This window comes from Microchirus variegatus, assembly GCF_963457635.1.
Source record: "Microchirus variegatus genome assembly, chromosome: 6".
NCBI classification, from domain to species: domain Eukaryota; kingdom Metazoa; phylum Chordata; class Actinopteri; order Pleuronectiformes; family Soleidae; genus Microchirus; species Microchirus variegatus.
In genome coordinates, this window is record NC_139807.1 from 28,985,180 (window position 1) to 29,003,523 (window position 18,344).

The following is an 18,344-nucleotide window of genomic DNA, read 5'->3' on the forward strand; positions in this document are numbered from 1 at the left end:
ACCTCTGGAAATATTAAAAAATATAGCAGGTACGAGGTTCTTTTCCAGTTGGGCCCCGTACAACATATTTTCCCTGTCCCTGCCAGGACTTTTTTGTCGTCCACACAGATACAGTGTATGTAAATTATGTTTTTCATGGAACAAAAGAAACTGAGCATGCAACCAAACAACAGCTCATCACGGAGACGTATCGTAGCAAAGTCTTACCATGAATCCAGCCAGACTGTCCAATCTCTGCTGGAAGTCCTTCCACTCCAGCTCCCCCCTCACACTGCCTGCATTCAGTGCCCTGAACATTTGTTCGTCAGTCAGTGGGTGCAGAGAAGCCAGTGCCACGTTTAGCACTGGGAGTATCCGTTCAAAGAGCTCCTTGTCCGGAAAACTCACACGGCACATCAGCAGGTACACCTGACAAATATTCATACACCGTGTTAATGAGACTGTAAGGGATTAACATCAATGGATGCATCACTATACTTCTTCTTATTATTATTGTTATTATTAATAATAAGTAAGAATAGATAACCACAGAATGGCCTCACTGTATTCAGGATTCAAACCTGGGACCCTCTTGATATATCACCACTGTACACGCACAATCTGTGCATGGTAATAAAAATAGAAGGTAGCCAGCGCTGTCTTATAATTGTCCCCAGTAATTTGATGTGGGATGTAGGATGTGTCACATCTCAGCTATTATGGAGCTTCTTAGATCTGTAGTGTAACATCCTTATCATAGACTGTACTGTACAAGAAAAATCGAGCATAAGTCATTTGGTTTGTCTCTCCATTTAAATGAATATAAAAGAGGCAAAAAGAAAATAAATATTTGCTCACAAAAAACATGTTCTTTCACACAAACTCATAATTAACTGCTGATTGTCCGCTCCACACTTAACGCACACCTCTGTCCTTTTTCCACATCCATTACCCAATAATTAAATGATCACCTCTCTCAGCCTTTGTGTGTCTCGCACTTGCGAATAAAATACGACTGCCCTTAGTCACTGTGGACAATTCTTTGGGGGCACTCTGTGCAAAGTGTTTGATCCTGTCTTTTTTATCTTTGTTGATTTGAATAGCATGTAAGTACACTTTCATAGAGAATCAAGGGTGAACAATGGATCTGTGTTCTGGTGCCTTTGAACCATTTGGTGGGGAGTTTAAAGGCAAAGATTGCTTCCGGCTTCAGGCCCAGTGTGGAACGTTCAGGGGGGGTTTATAGAGCTCCGGACGCCCCCTGTCTACCACTGTTTTGGATTCCCGGAGCACAATGGCGAAGAGAAGTTTCCTGACATATTGTCTGATTTACGTGCTGTCTACTGTAGAGATGTGTATGGGATGAACCAAGCTGTTTCCTGCCATGGGGGTGTGTCGGAGGCGCGACCTTGTTTGTGTGACATCAACGTCTGAAGCTCTATTGGCTACCTATACATATGTATGTATGAATTATTTATTTACAATTAATATGCGTTTTAGTCGAGTGTCTTCCTTTGTGAAGGCTGCCATCTTGAACTTCCATGTTTCTACAGTAGCCCACAAACCAGACGCGACGCGCGCTTCACGTTTGCTTATTACACAAACAGAGAAGAACATCATCCTTTCAAGCGTTATGGGCATGGGAAACGGAGAGGTGAGCGAAGGAGTCGTCCATTTATTACTATCTGCAGTCTCACCAGTAGGTGTCACTAATACCCAAATCCCACTGGATAAAAACACATTAGTGGGCATGTGTTTTAATTTGCTCTGGTCACTCCCACTGCAATGCGCATGGGTTTTTATCGGAATTGGGGGTGTAACGGTATGTGTATTTGTCTCGAATTTTCAGTGAAAAGCAAGCTGCTGTTTGGAACTGAACTAAACTGAATCGAAAGACGCCTGCACTTCAGTGGCCACCATGTTGGATGTATACAAGCTGCGAGACGTCGTTTTTCTGTCATCAGCGCGTTAAGCCCGCCTCTAGTGCATTGTGATTGGTTCCCTTTTTTAGGAGATGCTGTGGTTGGCCAAAATGGTGTCCCTACCAGACGTGTCTGTAGAGCAAAATCAAATCAATTCAGGTTCACGCTAAAATTGCTAATAATTTTAGTGTGAAGTAAAATAAATACACATTAAAAAAACAAAATGTCTCTTTAGCAAACAAAAATAGCGTCAGTTATAGATAATGATAATGGTTTCTTAAATGAATATCTGACCTCTGACAGGGAGACAGGTACGACCAGGTAGTTTCCTCCCTTCAGAGCCAAGTGGCCTTTGTGGAACAGATCCAGGGTGAGCTGAAGGTAGAGGACGGAGCCGTGGCTTCGTGTCGAGAGGTGGCTGCTGAACTTGCTGAGGAGCAGCGGATCAGGGGCAGAACCCGTCGGTGTGGTGACGTTAGCGGCAACCTGGGTGCTGCCGCTGACCCGATGGTGGATGTAGTCACTGAGGTCGGCCCCCAGGTCACTGCTGTCTGGTAGAATGTCCAGAGAGATGCCAGAGAATGGGAGGAGTGTGGTGATATCCTGCAAAATGAATAAAATGATAAATGATTGATAAAATACTGTTAAAGGACCAGTGTGAGGCATTTAGAAGGGGTTTATTGTCAGAGATTGAATTTACAACCCATGATAGTGTTAATGTAAGTAATACAAGAATGGGTGTTAATATTTGATTATTCTTTAGTTTGATTACAGATAATGTTATTTGTAATTATATATATATATATATATTTTAATGATTTCTACTACACCTATGACCTAATTTGTGGTGCATATATTACCAGCTGCAAACATTTGGTCAGAGGACTTCAGAATTTTACCAGGGTCATTGAATGCATCACTTTAGCTCCTCCTCTTGTCTGAATATGCAAACCCTGCATTACTTTCACGAGCTCCCATGCACTGGAATCTATGATATTTGTATGTTTGACAAATAATCCTGGCAAATGTTCTTTTGCGTGTGGTGTTCGCCTTAGAATAAGCATTTTAAATTTGTATGCACTTTAAGCAGGTGCAAGATAGAAGTTGATATTTCGGTAAATGTCAATGCATTTAAGACGCCACCTACTGTTTAGTGCCCTGCATTGCTTGATGTATGTAGACTAGGCCTATGCAGAACAAACGTAGTCATGATTTCTTGTGGTGTTGTGGACACTGTGCACTGTCTCTCTCCGAACATTGACGTGAGATTCCATGCAAAACAATGAGCGAGTAACGTTTAGCAAAAGAGAGAAATCCCATCTCGGGTTCACCAAAGAAAATGACAAAGACTGACTTGCCCAACATACCAAGGATGTTTTCCAGATGAAGAGCGTGCTACAAATCCATACATCAATTTGAGGGAATTGGTCCTGGAAAGTCCTTAAAAGGTCATTGAGTTTGATATCAATCAAAGCCTGGCCCACTCTCAAGGACTTTCAAATCTGACTTGATTTTAAAATCATGAGAGACCACGGAGACAATGAACTTTGTTACCGATTTTAATGTTTTAAAGTACATGTGTTGTCAGTTAATAGCTGTTGTGTGTGCAATATTTTGTGCTGAGAAACGCAAAAACTGTGGATGAAGTCATGGCTGAGAAGACGCAATCAACTTGGCTTGTACAAGTTCTACAGTTATAAACAAAAGTATGCAACATCCGTTTCCCAGTCAACTCTCTCTCATTGGTTATTGTGGGGTTCTTCTTAACCCTCCAATCCCTGTTCTCCTTTAACCCCTCACACTACAAGATAATTTGGCCAGATAATCTGTTCAAATCAGCCTAAAATCAGAAGAACCCTGCGATTGTCAGAAGTACCAGTTATGGAGCAAAATCTGTCCAGTTTTCCTCTAGTGTGGGGCAGATGAGTCCTCTGTTTGTTTCCACCTCTGTATTTAAAAATGTATGTCGCATGCCCTTGGTGCATTGGCTGAGGACAAATGAGAAGCACCAAAAGCAGGACCCATTCCTCAGATGCTGTTGCCTCTGACTCACACAGAGCCATGGGATACAGTACAGTAAATGGTGTGACAATGACTCAAGCTCCAATGTTGCTCACAGGCATCTCTCACATTCACATTTCATCTCCTCTCTCACCGTCCTCAACTGCTCAACACTGGCTAAAACAAGCCATAACGGTTTAAAAAATACATTAAAAATAAATTGGCTCTGTTGGTCGTTAGCAAAGAATGACATTTTGGTTTAATGTCAAGCACTTGACTTATCATCACAGACCATTCTGTGCTAAAGCCTTTGAAAGAAGAAATATCCAGGTTGTTACTCCAGAGTAAGTACTTTCTGTGATATGGCTGAGAAAGCGTGATAAAACCTCTTTACCTTTAAATATTTTTTTAATGTAATGTTCAGTGACGTCAAATGCATCACAAAAAAAAGTAACCCCAAATATGTTTTGTGTATTCTCAAGCACTAATCCAATTATGTAACTGGCTGACTGGCTGGCTGTCAAGCTCCAGACTCCCTGCAGACTCTCAGTATTTTTATCCATTCAGGACGTAATCCCATGCAGCTTTGGGGGGGGACTTGGCTTGGGCATTGGACAGATGTGTCTGCTCTTTGGTGGGATTACCGACCGGATTGAGAATAAGCATCAGACTAGGGAGCTCAACAGTGCCAAAAGCCACCGTGTCAGCACCAAGGCAGCAACAGTACATCATCAGACTGCACACAAAGAAAAAAAGACGCAGGCATTGGAAACTAATTTGTGATTTAGGTAAGATTGAAAGAGTCGGTTCACCACCACATTTACAAAATTCAATTTTCTTAACTAGCGTACCTCCAGTGGAACTGAGTCGATTAGCCCTGATTTAATTAGTGTCCACTGCTCACTTGGCATAAAGGTGTTTGGTCTTTGCTCAAAGGGCAATAACAAGAGGAAGCATCTCAATGAAAAGGAAACACTAAACGTATTAAAAGTATTAAAGCTCACATAGAGTGGTCCTGTTGCACATATATGTTTGTTGTGGAGGTCTACTTACATACACTAACTTGTTTTTATGGTCAAAAACCTCCTAGTTGCTGTAAACGAGCCGATAGGAATCCTCTTTTCTGACGCTGTTTCCCAGTCGCGAGATTTGAGACTCAACTCTCTCACCCAGAAGACAGAGTCTTGTGATTGGACAGTACCCGGAAGTACACCCGCTCTCAGAAGCGCAGCTCCCCCCTCTGGAACGGTGGATGCACTGCTCCTCATTATCAAAGCATTGTTTTAACAGTGTTTAAAAATAGCTTCTTCATGACTCCCCGCCGCAGTCCCTTTTATGACTTTGACCCGGAGTCAGACCCAGAGTCAGAAGACACTGTCGCTCGTGAAACACCTCCACAACGGACGTTATTCTTCTTCTGCGGTTCAATGTACGCAACCGGATGTCCCCGGACTAGTGCCCGGAGCAAGACGATCTGCTGTTCCGGAGAACCGGTGTTTACGTAACTGGACCGGGTTTTTTCGAAGATCTCACTGAGCCTAGGATTACAATAAAACACAGCGTTCTCAGCAGTGACCAGTGAACTGTTTGTTTAGAACCTCCAGGGCTTCTTAAACAAGCAGATACACACTAAAAAACAGCGTTAATTGGAACTTCCAGTCTAGGTCCGCTTTAAATCACTTTAAAATATTTTTTTCAGCTGTATGTAAACATATTCTTGCAGGGTAACTGTGAAGGAACCTATTCAAACTAAGACGAGCTAAATATTGGTATCAGGTGCAGATTACTTGTGATTATTCACTTATTGGATATTGGAGCAACATAACTAATCCATGTACTTATGTGCTTATCCAGATACTATTGCTGTTTCTTTGCATGAATCATGAATATTTCAACGCACCACTTTAATTTCCCTACAGATGCAGTGCAGTATTCTTGTGTGCTCGCTGTCATAAAGACGCAGCAGTACTATGACAAAGTAAAGACACAGACTTCCTTTTGTGTTGTGACATGATAAACATCCCGACCATGAGAACCACTCCAGTGACAGGCTGCAAATGTGTGGATATTTGATGAACACTACTTTTCTGCAGTGTGTTGGTCCTTGAATAATCCATGTTGATTTTGCTGTGAAAACTGCAGCCCGGTTGCCAAGACGATAACACAACAACAGGATCAAGGTAAACGAAGATGGCGTTGCTTCTCCATCACAATTGTGATATGAAATCGCTTTACTTCAGTGTCTTGAGTTGTGATACAGCGGTGGATCTGTGACGGCATCAAACGATTAATCTTCCAGGGCAAAAACTGTTTGTTTGAGCCACAGTGAAGTGATACCACAGAGACCGTCGTCCCGTGTGTGCTCATCATTCCTCACTGCTTCTACAGATCTAGTACAGATCTACAAAAGTGCTGAATGCTGGTGTTATTAACAAGCAAGAACACAGCGTGGATGTGGGAGAGAGAGAGAAAGGGTGGATGCTCTTGTGGTCTTTTAAATCAGAGATGTGTAGCTCGATGTTTGCAGGATCTGATTATTTTCTTCCTCGTTAGTTGATATGAAAACTGAAAACACAACATCCTCCTGTTTCAGCTGTTCATGAAACCAAGTCATACCATGGATGATACTGAGGTCTTACCCCACTGTGAAATGTTGATGTCATTACATCCCAAGCAATGACAAGTTTAAGCCTAAAAGCTGAATAATTTTTTGGAACATGTTTCTCTAGTGGCTTTTTAGGCTAACTCGGCTCAGTTGATTAAAGGGGATATATTATGCAAAACTTTTAATAATTTAAATCATTATATTTGGGACTCTGAAGGCCCTATCAGTCGGAAAAGTGTGTGTCGCAATGTTGACATCCGCACTCATTGCGACGTCACAATGCGCTTAATTCCTGGAATTGTTCTTGGCTATTCTTGGCTCCACAGTGCAGCACAGAGTTCTACACAAACTTCCAGCCTCAGAGGATTTATCTGTCCAGTGGATACATGTTATGTATGACGGCAGTGTGCCTGCTAGAGCCTGCAAATGCTCACTTTTCACACATATGCTAACTGCTGTTAGCTCCCAGTAGCCTCTGTTGCCGATGACGTTTCCAGTCCCTTAAAGGCGCCATATGTCAGAATGTGGCCAATTATGGTTGCTACAAATTCAAAATACAGAGGTCTTTTAGGTTTCGTTTTCTCCGCCATTGTAGCTCAGACGTAACTGGCAACCTGTGGTTGCTCGGCAGCGGAGACTCTACTGACTGCAATGATTGGTAGACGGTGGTAGGTAGCGCCACATGCGAAAACATGATTTCAAAACATAAACATGATTTGCGGGCAATTATTTTGTCTGTACTGTTGTTGTTGGTGAGTTCAGTTTGTTATATGAACATTATTCCTGAGTCTCTGTGACATATTAGGAGGATTTTATGGCCAGTTGCTTTAGATTTATTACATAATGCACCTTTAAGTTTCGTTTTACTTTTTGCTTTAATATACTTTATAGATAATCAAGAAATAAAACACTATTTTATTGGTAGTGGTGACAGGCAGCTACATTGGTGCATCTCTAATTTAGTGCCATCAGACAAAGAGACATTGATCACCAGTGGCACTGCAGTATACAGTAGACCAATATATATATAAATATGTTGGCACAATATAGATATTTGCAAAATATCAATACTCACCACCAGGCCTGTTCTGACTGTGACCACCAATTTAAGCCACACTGGAAATCTGGAGATTATTTTGGTGATGAAGGTTGCGATGGTATCGCCGTAGTCTGGTTTGTGAAACTCCGCCTCATTGAGGCTGTCGACCAATATGATGTAGTCGTCTTCGGGAAGCTTCCTCTCTGAATAAACACAATAATAATGATGGAAAAGATTATTAAATTAAACACTGAATTAAAATAGAGCTTATAGTCAAGAATAATTATTTTTTTAATGGTTCTTTTCTGTTTTGCAGTGCAGGATATGCTGAGAATCACACCCACTGTTGATTATATTCTGCTGAAAGTAGCGAGAGGCCATTGTTGTTTATTAGCGCGAAACAGAAACCAGCTATATTCATCATGTGCCACATTATTGAAGCCGCCAGCGTTTTCTCTGCAAGCCGGTGAGGACTCATACACTTAGGCACAAGGGCTCTCCATTTTTTAGTAGCCTGCTTAATAGAGATGGAGTAGACAAAAACACTCCTGTGCTCAGACTGTGGAGGGCCTGGCCTTAATAACACATCAGTCTAGCTGAGTGACTGTAGCATGAGAAATTGAGCTGGTTAATTTACCCTCCGCAGATTATTTTGTGACCTTGAAATCCTGTGGGACACTGATGACTCACCTTTTTGGGGAGAAAAAAAAAAACCCCACTCATCGTTTCCTATGTAAATGACCTAACATCTGTTTCACACTCCACACCGTTTCAAATCATTGACCTTAGCTGTGAAAAAATAATCTATGGCTCATCACTGAGCCGTTAATGAGCTGTTTCACACAGGAGATGGGAGCGAGGTCCTGGAATTGCAGCGCGAGGGAAAGAGATTATTCATCCTAAAACTCATACTATTTCCAACTATAAAGAAATGAAATGTCTTTAAATGTTATAATCACATTTTACTTTGAAGCTGCAGTGTATAATTTTAGTCATGGCTTACAAATGGTGCGTTCCAGAGCCCATCTACACCTACAACTACAAAAAGTGCATTGGAATGCCTGTCGAAGTGGGACCTCCTACCACCTGAAAAGTCGGGGCTGTATATGCATATATATGTATATATATATATACATATATGTGCATATATGTATATATGTGTATATATGTATATATGTATATACATGTATGTATATATGTGTGTATATATATGTGTATATATGTATATGTATACATATACATGTGTATATATGCATATGAATGTGTATATATGTATATATATGCATATGAATGTGTATATATGCATATGTATATATGTATATGAATGTGTGTATATGTATATGCATGTGTATATACATATGCATATGTATATATATGTATATGTGTCTGCATGTGTATATATATGTATATGTGTATGCATGTGTATATATATGTATATGTGTATGCATGTGTATATATATGCATATGTGTATGCATGTGTATGTATATGTGTATGCATGTATATATATGTATATGTGTATGTGTAAGATTCCCCAAAACCACCATTTTCTTTGATTGGTCCCACACTGGTGAAGCTAAAACCCATCTGAATATATATGAGTCATATTTGCAGGTTGTTTTGTACTTTTTTTTGGACGTAGCATCAATGTGCAAATATTTGTAGCACTTTCATCAAAGCATGAAAATAAGATACTTTTCATCGTTTCTGTATTTTGCGTCACTTTTGGAACAGTCATCACATTTCAGCCTAAAAGAATGACATTTAGGACATTTTTACAGTCAGTATGCAATGGGAATTTGTGAAATGCATAATTTAAATAAGTGTGAGTGTGTATTTGTGTCTGACCTCCTTACCTTTGCGCAGGCTGGCTATCGGCTCTAGGATTCCCTTTCTGAAGGCAGCTATTGGGTCTTGAACACAAGATCGCAGGCTGAGGGCATTTTGTAAATGAGGCTCTTGCACCAGCACTTCCCTGTACGGGCTGAGCTGAGGAGCTCTGGCCAGCAGGGCTGCGACACTGTGCACAAACTCCGGCACCAGACAGGTGTACGTGTTGTCAGCCTGACAGAAATGGTAGGCGACCACCTGGTAAGGAGGAAGAGGCAGGTGAACAACTGAAGAGACATTTCTGTTTCACAGAAATAGCTGCATTAGTAAAGATCAGAGAGAAAATGCATGGTGGGCAAGTCAAGCTATTACACTTTAATGCTAAAGTCAGGTTAAATAAAAGTTATTGTAATAATAGTAATAATAATTGAAATATGATGAACCAGATTAAAATCCCTGATTCCCCTCTCTAGATGATCCCCACATTTTAATGTTTTTTTTTATGCCGGACTCCCTTCCTGACACAATTTATCTGGGCTTGGGACCGGCATATGGAGTACCCTTCATGTCGCCCCCTGGTGGCTGGAGTCAATTAAGAACAAGGGTGTTAAACTCAAATGACCTGGAGGCCAGTCTAAAAAAGTGGAAAAACATTATTCTGTAGCAGGAAAGTCTGAATATAGACCTTAATCTAATCTTAAACCTAATCTTAATCTATGTACAGCTGCAAGTCAAAGGCCACACTTTGCATAAAATACAGACACAATTTTCGAACGATGAATAATTCTGGATGTAATGAATATGAGCCAAGCTCTGAAGTTTTATCAAGCACATTTTATAGTCATTGTAAACACTTTGAGTTCCTCTTTGAGTGATGCACAACTCTGTTCGACAACATTGTCTCGAATGGTTGACAGAAAGTAAGGAAAGTAGGAAGTTAGAAATGTGACTGCATCAATCCAGATTTGTTAATGTCTCAAAAAGGACAGTCAATAAAAGACTGATATAAAAAGCAATAAAGTTTATGATAAAATAGCAGCAGAATTTGCTGTAAACACAAGAAAAGCGACGGCTGAGTCATAACTTAGTATTCACTCGTTCTCTAAAACACCGGTTTATTGAGTTAGGAGTCTGAGCGGTAAATAAAAGGACCTGAGAAATGAAGCCTACCACTGCTGCTGATGAGGATGTTTTTGCAATAAAATGATGAACACACATTCATCATAAGCTACACAAAATGAGCAGAAAACACTGTGTGTATTTTATTTGGTGCATGCATATTATGCATATTTAATAGTATTCGCTTACAGCCTCCTGCTTTCACCATAAGTGGTCCACACATAGTGTAAAAATGACACGATCAGTGGTTTTACGTTTGAGCGAACACCATCGCCATCACAAGTAGTCTGTCCAGTTCCCATGGAAACTCTTATTGAGGCCAAGTTAGTAAATTTAGAAGCTTCCATGTCATCTGTGTGATGCAATCAGCAGCAGCATGTTCTACATGTGCCCAGAAAATGAGAGAAGAACATTCTGACGTTAAACGTCTAGTGTCACAAATGTGCACCATTGCATCTCTTTAAAAAAATAGTTGTTTCTGTTTTTTTTAATTACTTTGAGCTCATCCCCGTTTTCCTAAAAAGCTTACGACAGTCATTACTCCCAACAGTTGACCGTTTATGATCACGTTTTATTTTACCACCACATTTCTGCTGAGATAAGTACAGCAACAGAAATACAGGGCCATCAAAACAGCATGTTTCCTCTAATATGATTATGATTCCTTCCATCCTTCCTGTTAAGAGCAGGTGAGTCAGTCGTCTGCTCGGCAACAACATAAACGTGTGGATTTGTGTTGCTGTGTGCGTTCTCTGGTGGCTTTGTGATTATCTTGTCTTATCGCGTCTCATCTAATCATTTTTTTTCTCTTTCTCGTGTCTTTTACAATTCTCTCGTATTTCTATCTCTGGTGTTTATGACATTACTTATCTTATTTTAACTGTGTGTTGTTTTTATGACTTTCTCTGTCTCTATTGTGATTTTATGTTGGCGAAATATGTTTTATTTCCTTACGATGAGACCATTATATCACTGGATGAGGACCCACTTTTTAAAGATGTCAAACAATTGTGACGCAAATCACAATATAAACCACAATACGAGAGCAAATTTGTGCAGAATATAGCAATTAATTTACAGCCATATATAAAACATCAGCGAACAAACCATTGTTTTTATGAACCATACTGGGAAACTTCTGAAAATGTGTTGGAGAAACAAGTCTCTTAGATGCCACTCAGTGTAAGTCTAACATGTTTTGACTTTATTACTGAACATTGAACTGAATCTGACTTTAAGAAACTATATTCCAAGTCAAATTGCAACGGCAACATCTCCCACAAAAAACACAATAATATATTTTCACCAAATTCTCCAGCTCCTCTGAAGGCCACTAACAGCTCACTGGCCCTTTACTTGTCATATCTCACTTGTTTGATCTGTGAAAAAAAGCTGATACATTTTTTTTTTTTTCTGGTTGTTTTGTTCCTACCCAGAGCTAAAAATAGTCTGTCAAAAAACTGTCCACATAATATAGAGACAGTTTTCACAGAACAAAGGAACAAGCTATAATGCACAATTATCCAACTGTGGATGCTTGGTGTTTCCAGTCATTATGCCTGTGTGAGCTAACTTATCTCCTGGATTCAGCATCATGTTTAGTGTGCAGGTATAAGACCTTCTTCACACTGAAATTAGTGGGTATATCCAGGATCTGTGAACCTGTGTGAACCTGCTAAAATAAAACGCAATTAACACTCTTCCAATTGCCAGTGGCTGCGCTGCCCTTTGTTGTTTTTATTTGCTCATTGGTCACCTGTGGTTGAATTCATGCATTCATTGCCCACCTCTTTATCCTCCACTGGAGCCAATCCCAGCTGACACAGGGTGAAAGGCGGAGACAAACAACACTCAAAACCCTACGGTCAATTAAGAATATCCAATTAACCTCTGCATGATTTTTGGACTGTGGGCAAAAACCAGAGAACCTGGAGAAAACCTGTGCACAAGAACGTGCAGAAAGGCCCTCGGAAGATGATGTTACAGTCGTAATTATTTTGTATACTCTACTTTGTTCCCTCGTTCAACCTAAAGGTGCTAATAAAAGTTTGCAAAAAAAAAAATGCATGGCTAACAGCTATGCTAAAGTGTTGCATTGCAAAAATATGACTAACTCATGTTTTTGTGGTCCACATCAGTCTAAGTACAGGAGATGAAACACGCGATGTTGAGCAGCAAATGATCACTTTTCCAAATGCTAACTGCTGTTAGCTTTTAAGGTGGACCTAAAGAGATACTACTAAAGCGAGCGTTCTGAACAGGGCTGTTTTGACAGGGTGATTGAACTGCTGTGGTGCTTCATCCTTAAGGTATTTTGACCAAAGCATGTCACAGACATGTTCATTAGGACACCAGGGAACTAGTTTAACTTGGAAAAATAGGGTATAATTTGACTCCTTTAAGGTAAGGGTAAGCGGCTAGGGAATGCATTTTGTCTACGAGTGTCCTCACTACGGATGCTGTGCAAATATGTGTGTGTGTATGAGTGTTTCTGCATGTGGGGTGTGAAGTACCTTGGCAGCCAGGCATCTGACAGCCTCCTTCCTCTGTGCTGTACCATCGTTTGCTCCTGCAGCAGAAGCAGCAGCAGCAGTGCTCTGGCTGGGCTGGGATTCAGCTGGCTGTTTGGAGCCTGTTCTACTCTGCTTATCCCCACCTGCACACAGCACAAAGCAACAATGAATGCAGCGCTGGCATTTACTCTTGTTAGATGAGGTCTCTCGTGTGTGTGTGCAGAGGAGTGTCAGGAGTGAAGTCTGTGAAGAAACACAATTAAACTGCTCCGATTAATTAGTACATCTGTAATCAAGACTGGAAACGATCGCATTACGCAGCAAGAGTGTTTGCTTTAAAGGGGGAAGGCTGACGATTCAGGATCCCTTATGCTATGTCCTCTGTAGACTTTAAATTAAACTGACAACACAGTACAGATATCAAGAGGTGATAACAAAAATAATGTAAATCTATTCCTACTGTCCTCTGTACTGTAATGTAACACGTCCTGATCATCATGGGTCCATGTTGGGTTATATTCAGGCCGACAATATGGGTTTTTTGTCCGTGGTTTCCATGGTGGCCCCACCCGTATAACACGTAACTACGGGAGTTGCATAATTTGCCCACTTCAAGCCCATGCCCACTTCGTACCCCAGACAAGTGGACATGGGCTTGAAGTGGGCAAACACGAGTGGGGCCACCATGTAAACCAAGTACAAATCCGCGTGGGACCCATATTGTCAGCCTGAGTAGCCTTTATGGAGCCCACATTCTGGCTGGGACTTTACTTTAGAGTACAGTAACAACATAGTACTATGATAATTTGGAGGTAATATTACAGTAATAACTGATATCTAATGCTAATGATTGATAATTATCATATTATAAAGCATTCTCCTGTATGTTCCACATGCATTTTCCATTCCATTACTATTACTTGTGATTACTAAACTATAAGATGCTATTACCATAACACTTCTTCCTGATTGCACAAATACTACAATAGTATTACAATAGTAATACCACATTATGATTACTGCAGTCTGTAATCTTAACATTTTGAAAAAGTTTGAACTGTGATACAATATTCAAGAAGAAAATATCTATTTGTGGACATTTTAACCCCCGTGAGTTCTTGTTTTTGCGAGACTTTCATATGAAAAACAAAACTCTCCAGCCTGTCACAGCATGTCACTTTCATTTGTAATGTTCTGAATTTGGTTGCACGAGAGGTTGTTTTCCCAGACAAAAGAAGTTTCAGTTTTAGTGCCACTCATGAACAGAAAACAAATAACATTCTTAGTCTCCCTTATACAAGTGCAATCAGCAGAGAAACCTCAGGAGGGAACTTGAAAGTGGAGAGCATGACCCAGTTACTAACTCACCAAAAAGTGCCTTTTTTTGGTCTAATATCATACAAGAATCTGACCTTAATGGAGTATTGTGGAGAATTCAACTTCAAGCTGTCTGCTGTGTTCTTCGATTGATTCTTTTAGACACACAAACTTTCTTGTGCAGCCCCTTACCTTAACCTTAACTAACACAACTAAATGCCTAACCATATTCCCTAACCTAAACTCAATTCTAACCCTAACTCTACAACCCGTCTTAACCCCCAAAAACCCTTCTAAGTTATGAGGACCAGGACCTATGGTTTGTACTGCTGTGTTGCCATCAAGTGGAACAGTTTGGTTTGGTACAGTACTGTTCATATTTTTGTGTGTTTCCATTGGGAAATAACCAGCCCCTTCACTCTTAGAAATAAGGGTTCCAAAAGGGTTCTTCTACAAGGGCTGAGGTTCTACCTGGAACCACTTGCTTCTGAAAGAAGAAAGGGTTTTTCAAGGGTTCTTGGTAACACTAATGGTTCCAGTAAGAACCATTTTGATCCAGAGAACCCTTTAAAACCCCTTTCCCGAATAAAGGGTTTCAAAAGGGTTCTTGGTGGAACCCTCCAAAATGGTTCCCTTTTGGCTCCAGGTAGAACCTTGCCAAAAAGGGTTCTCCTATGAGGACAAGCCAAAGAACCTTATATGATTCTACAAATGGTTCCAGCTAGAACCTCAGCCCTTATAGAAGGACCCTGTTGGAACCCTTATTTCTAAGAATGTAGAACTAAAGGTTGTGTTGTTGTCTGTTGTTTTCAGTGTCATTGTTCATTGTCATCGCGCCAATGAAATGTCATGCAAGGTGCTGATGCGGCTGAGTAAAGGTACAAGCCTGACCCAGGGCTTTATCGTTCCATACTGAACCGAAACCGAATTCCACCATGATGGAAATACCTCCGTGTTACATGTTTTGGTCCTCACAAGGATACGCATACAAGAACACACACACACAGGAAGACCATAATAGTGCTGCAGATAAAGGTGGGAGTGTTACATTTAGGGGAGGAGCTGGGGATGTGATGGATGCTGGGACCTCCCAGTGGCGTGCGCGTGCCATGACAGCTGAGCGTCACCAACCGCCAGACGATGGCAGTCTTGCCGGATCCTGCGTTACCCACAATCACAGCACCGCGTCCCTCGCAGCTGCTGCTTTTTCTCAGGACCTCCTCCAGACGCGTGAAGAGCCAGTCCCGACCGACAAATGGCGTATCGGCGGTGATGCCCGGGACCTCGAACAGCAGCGGTTTGAGCATAATGTCAGCTTGTCTGAACGCCACCAACCTCCCTGCAAAGACGGGAAGGACATAGTTAAAAGTCTGGGTATTATTTGTTCCCTTCGTATTCAAATGAGAATCCATTATTTGAAACGGGCCATCGAAAACTTTGATGTTTAAAAGTCAGACAAATTAAAATGGTGTGACCTGGACCCTGTAATTTCGTAACAATTACATCATATTTATTTTGATATACTTACAGTGCATTATTTAAAAACTACGATGGTAATGTTTTGTGTCCTTTGTGTTCAAGATTTTGTGGCACAGAGGATCGTTTTTTCACTCACTGCTGGATAACGGAGGAAAATCTCTGCGTGTGACGGTGCCAGTTTCAAACAACTCTTGAATTCAATTAGCATATAATTCTCGTGAGACACTAATCACCCAAAATCAACACACAAAGAAGTGAATAAATAACTTCGGGGGTCTAACAAGTCAGACAAATTAAACATCAAAATCCAGTGCAACTAAAGCAAAAATATGAGAAAAAGTTTTGTTCTTCGAACATAGATAAATAGATAGATAGATAGAATATTACAAGATCCGAATAAGGGTTCCGAAAGAGGCCTTCTGCAAGGGCTGCAGTTCTACCTGGAACCATTTGCTTCTGATGGTTCTTGGTAACACTAATGGTTCCATTTTGATCCAGAGAATCCTTTAAAACCCCTTTCCTGAATAAAGGGTTTTAAAAGGGTTCCAGCTGGAACCTTTAAAAAAAAAAGGTTCCACCTCGAGCCAAAAAGGGTTCTCCTATGAGGACAAGCCGAAGAACCTTATACCATCCATTTTCAAGTGCTTATCCGAGGATGGGTCATGGGGGATAGCAGCATGATGAGATAAGTCCAGACTTCCCTCTCCACAGCCACATCATCCAGCTATTCCAGGGGAATCCTGAAGCATTCCCAGGCCAATTCCTGCTACATAACCTTTCTAAATATTACACACTGGACCTTTAAAGGGATAGTTTGGAATTTTGGACATAAGACGGATTTCGCTGTTGCTATGGCTAGCGCAAGTCGATGGTACCTGCGAGCATGGCATTAGAAACACTCATACCGACTCCACAGTGCACCAGAGGCAAATCAATTGTAACGGCAGATTATCGATGAACATATCTGTGTTGATATAATAATAATAATATTTTTAACAAAACTAACCTCGCATCACATGAATTTTTGAGAGACTACTTTCTCAGCAGCAGCGGAATCAGTCCGCCGCTGCCGGAAGTATGACGCTGCTGCTGCTGAGACATAAATGCTTTTATTTCAAACATTCTATCAACACAGATATGTACATCGATAAAAAAAAATAGTAAAAAAAATAATCGGAAAATAGATCTTATGTCCAAAATTCTGAACTATCCCTTTAATGTCTTTTTTTCCCCCCAACATGGTGCTTAACTTGGGAGATTTGTCACCATGGTGACGTATAGTGTTGAAAATCCACCTCTGAGCTGTTGCACACCGTCACCTTTAAGCCACAAAATACCTTTGGCGTCATCACTTGTGCGTCCAGCTGTGTTGTGTTTGCGTACGGAGCCCCTGTGTCCTGTCGCCCTTTGGTGATCCAGATAACTCAAATCCTCCAGCTGAGTCGAGCTTGTTGCTGGAACCAGAGAAGGGAAGAGGAGTGGATTAGAAATGTGAGAGTGAGATGCAGGGGAATGTGCAAAGAGACGCATGCATATACCACACAAGTGTCAAATTCATCGCTTAAATCGATGATTGTATCCATGGAGACGGGAGACACAAACAGCTGTTGCTCTCAGCGATAAATGCTCAACGACCTTGAGCGAGAAGCAAAACAAGTCATCTTGTAATCTGAAGCCGAGTCTGAAATCGCCAAATGTTTCATACTGTCCCACACGTCACATGACACCACATTTTAGTCATCGTCAGTGGGAACACAAACATGCACAGTATAGTATGCACAGAAGAGCAAACAACAAAAGATAAAGTATTTTATCTATCTATACTCCCACTCTCACTTCAGAGTTAATATGTGAGACTGGTTCACTTTAAAGACACTTACACACCGAGTCTTCAGTTCATGCAACTGACAACAATAAAGTTACTGTGCTGTCAGTTGGTTCTTTCTTTTTCCTTTAGAAAATGTAATCACCTCTTTCTGGTATTATAGCATATGTACAGTACATATACATATATATATGTATATATATGTATATATATATATATACATATATATATGTATATATATGTATATATATATACATATATATATAATATATCATTGCACAGCAGAACACAGAGAAAGATTATGTGCACTGAAACTTCATCTCCGGCGACAGTCGTTTGCACACACACAATATTTGCATTATAATTGACACTGAGAGGTTTTGATTTATTTTTCACTGCATTAATGTTTTGTGAATTCAATATTTCATGAATCTATTGCAGAATACATATGTTATAGATGGAATTAGGGATGACTTGAACTTGAAAGTGAACTTTTTTGCTGATATCCAACATGCCGGTATATTGGGAGTACTTGGGCCAATAACTGATATATATAGTATCAGTTATAAGCCCAAGTATAGTATATATATGTATACACTATATGTTTTTCCCTTTTTCCTGGCGTGCAATGTTTCTAACCATTTACAGGCCCCCAAAATATAATGCAATGTTTTTTTATGTGAGTTTGTGAGTTGTAACTGTTATGGATGCCATTAC

At 40.5% G+C, this 18,344-nt stretch overlaps 1 protein-coding gene across 1 annotated transcript in view; it reads right to left on the reverse strand.

The window, feature by feature from the left end:
* LOC310928534 (protein TANC1-like) overlaps positions 1-18,344 on the reverse strand; it is a gene marked incomplete at both ends in the record, with an annotated part of 63,200 nt that overhangs the window by 22,422 nt on the left and 22,434 nt on the right. The window contains 7 exons of the mRNA XM_083891101.1: positions 208-408; positions 2,196-2,504; positions 7,583-7,749; positions 9,401-9,632; positions 13,007-13,149; positions 15,372-15,662; positions 17,140-17,256. Coding sequence (XP_083747227.1) covers positions 208-408; positions 2,196-2,504; positions 7,583-7,749; positions 9,401-9,632; positions 13,007-13,149; positions 15,372-15,662; positions 17,140-17,256 — 1,460 coding nt within the window. The remainder of the gene's footprint in view (positions 1-207; positions 409-2,195; positions 2,505-7,582; positions 7,750-9,400; positions 9,633-13,006; positions 13,150-15,371; positions 15,663-17,139; positions 17,257-18,344) is intronic.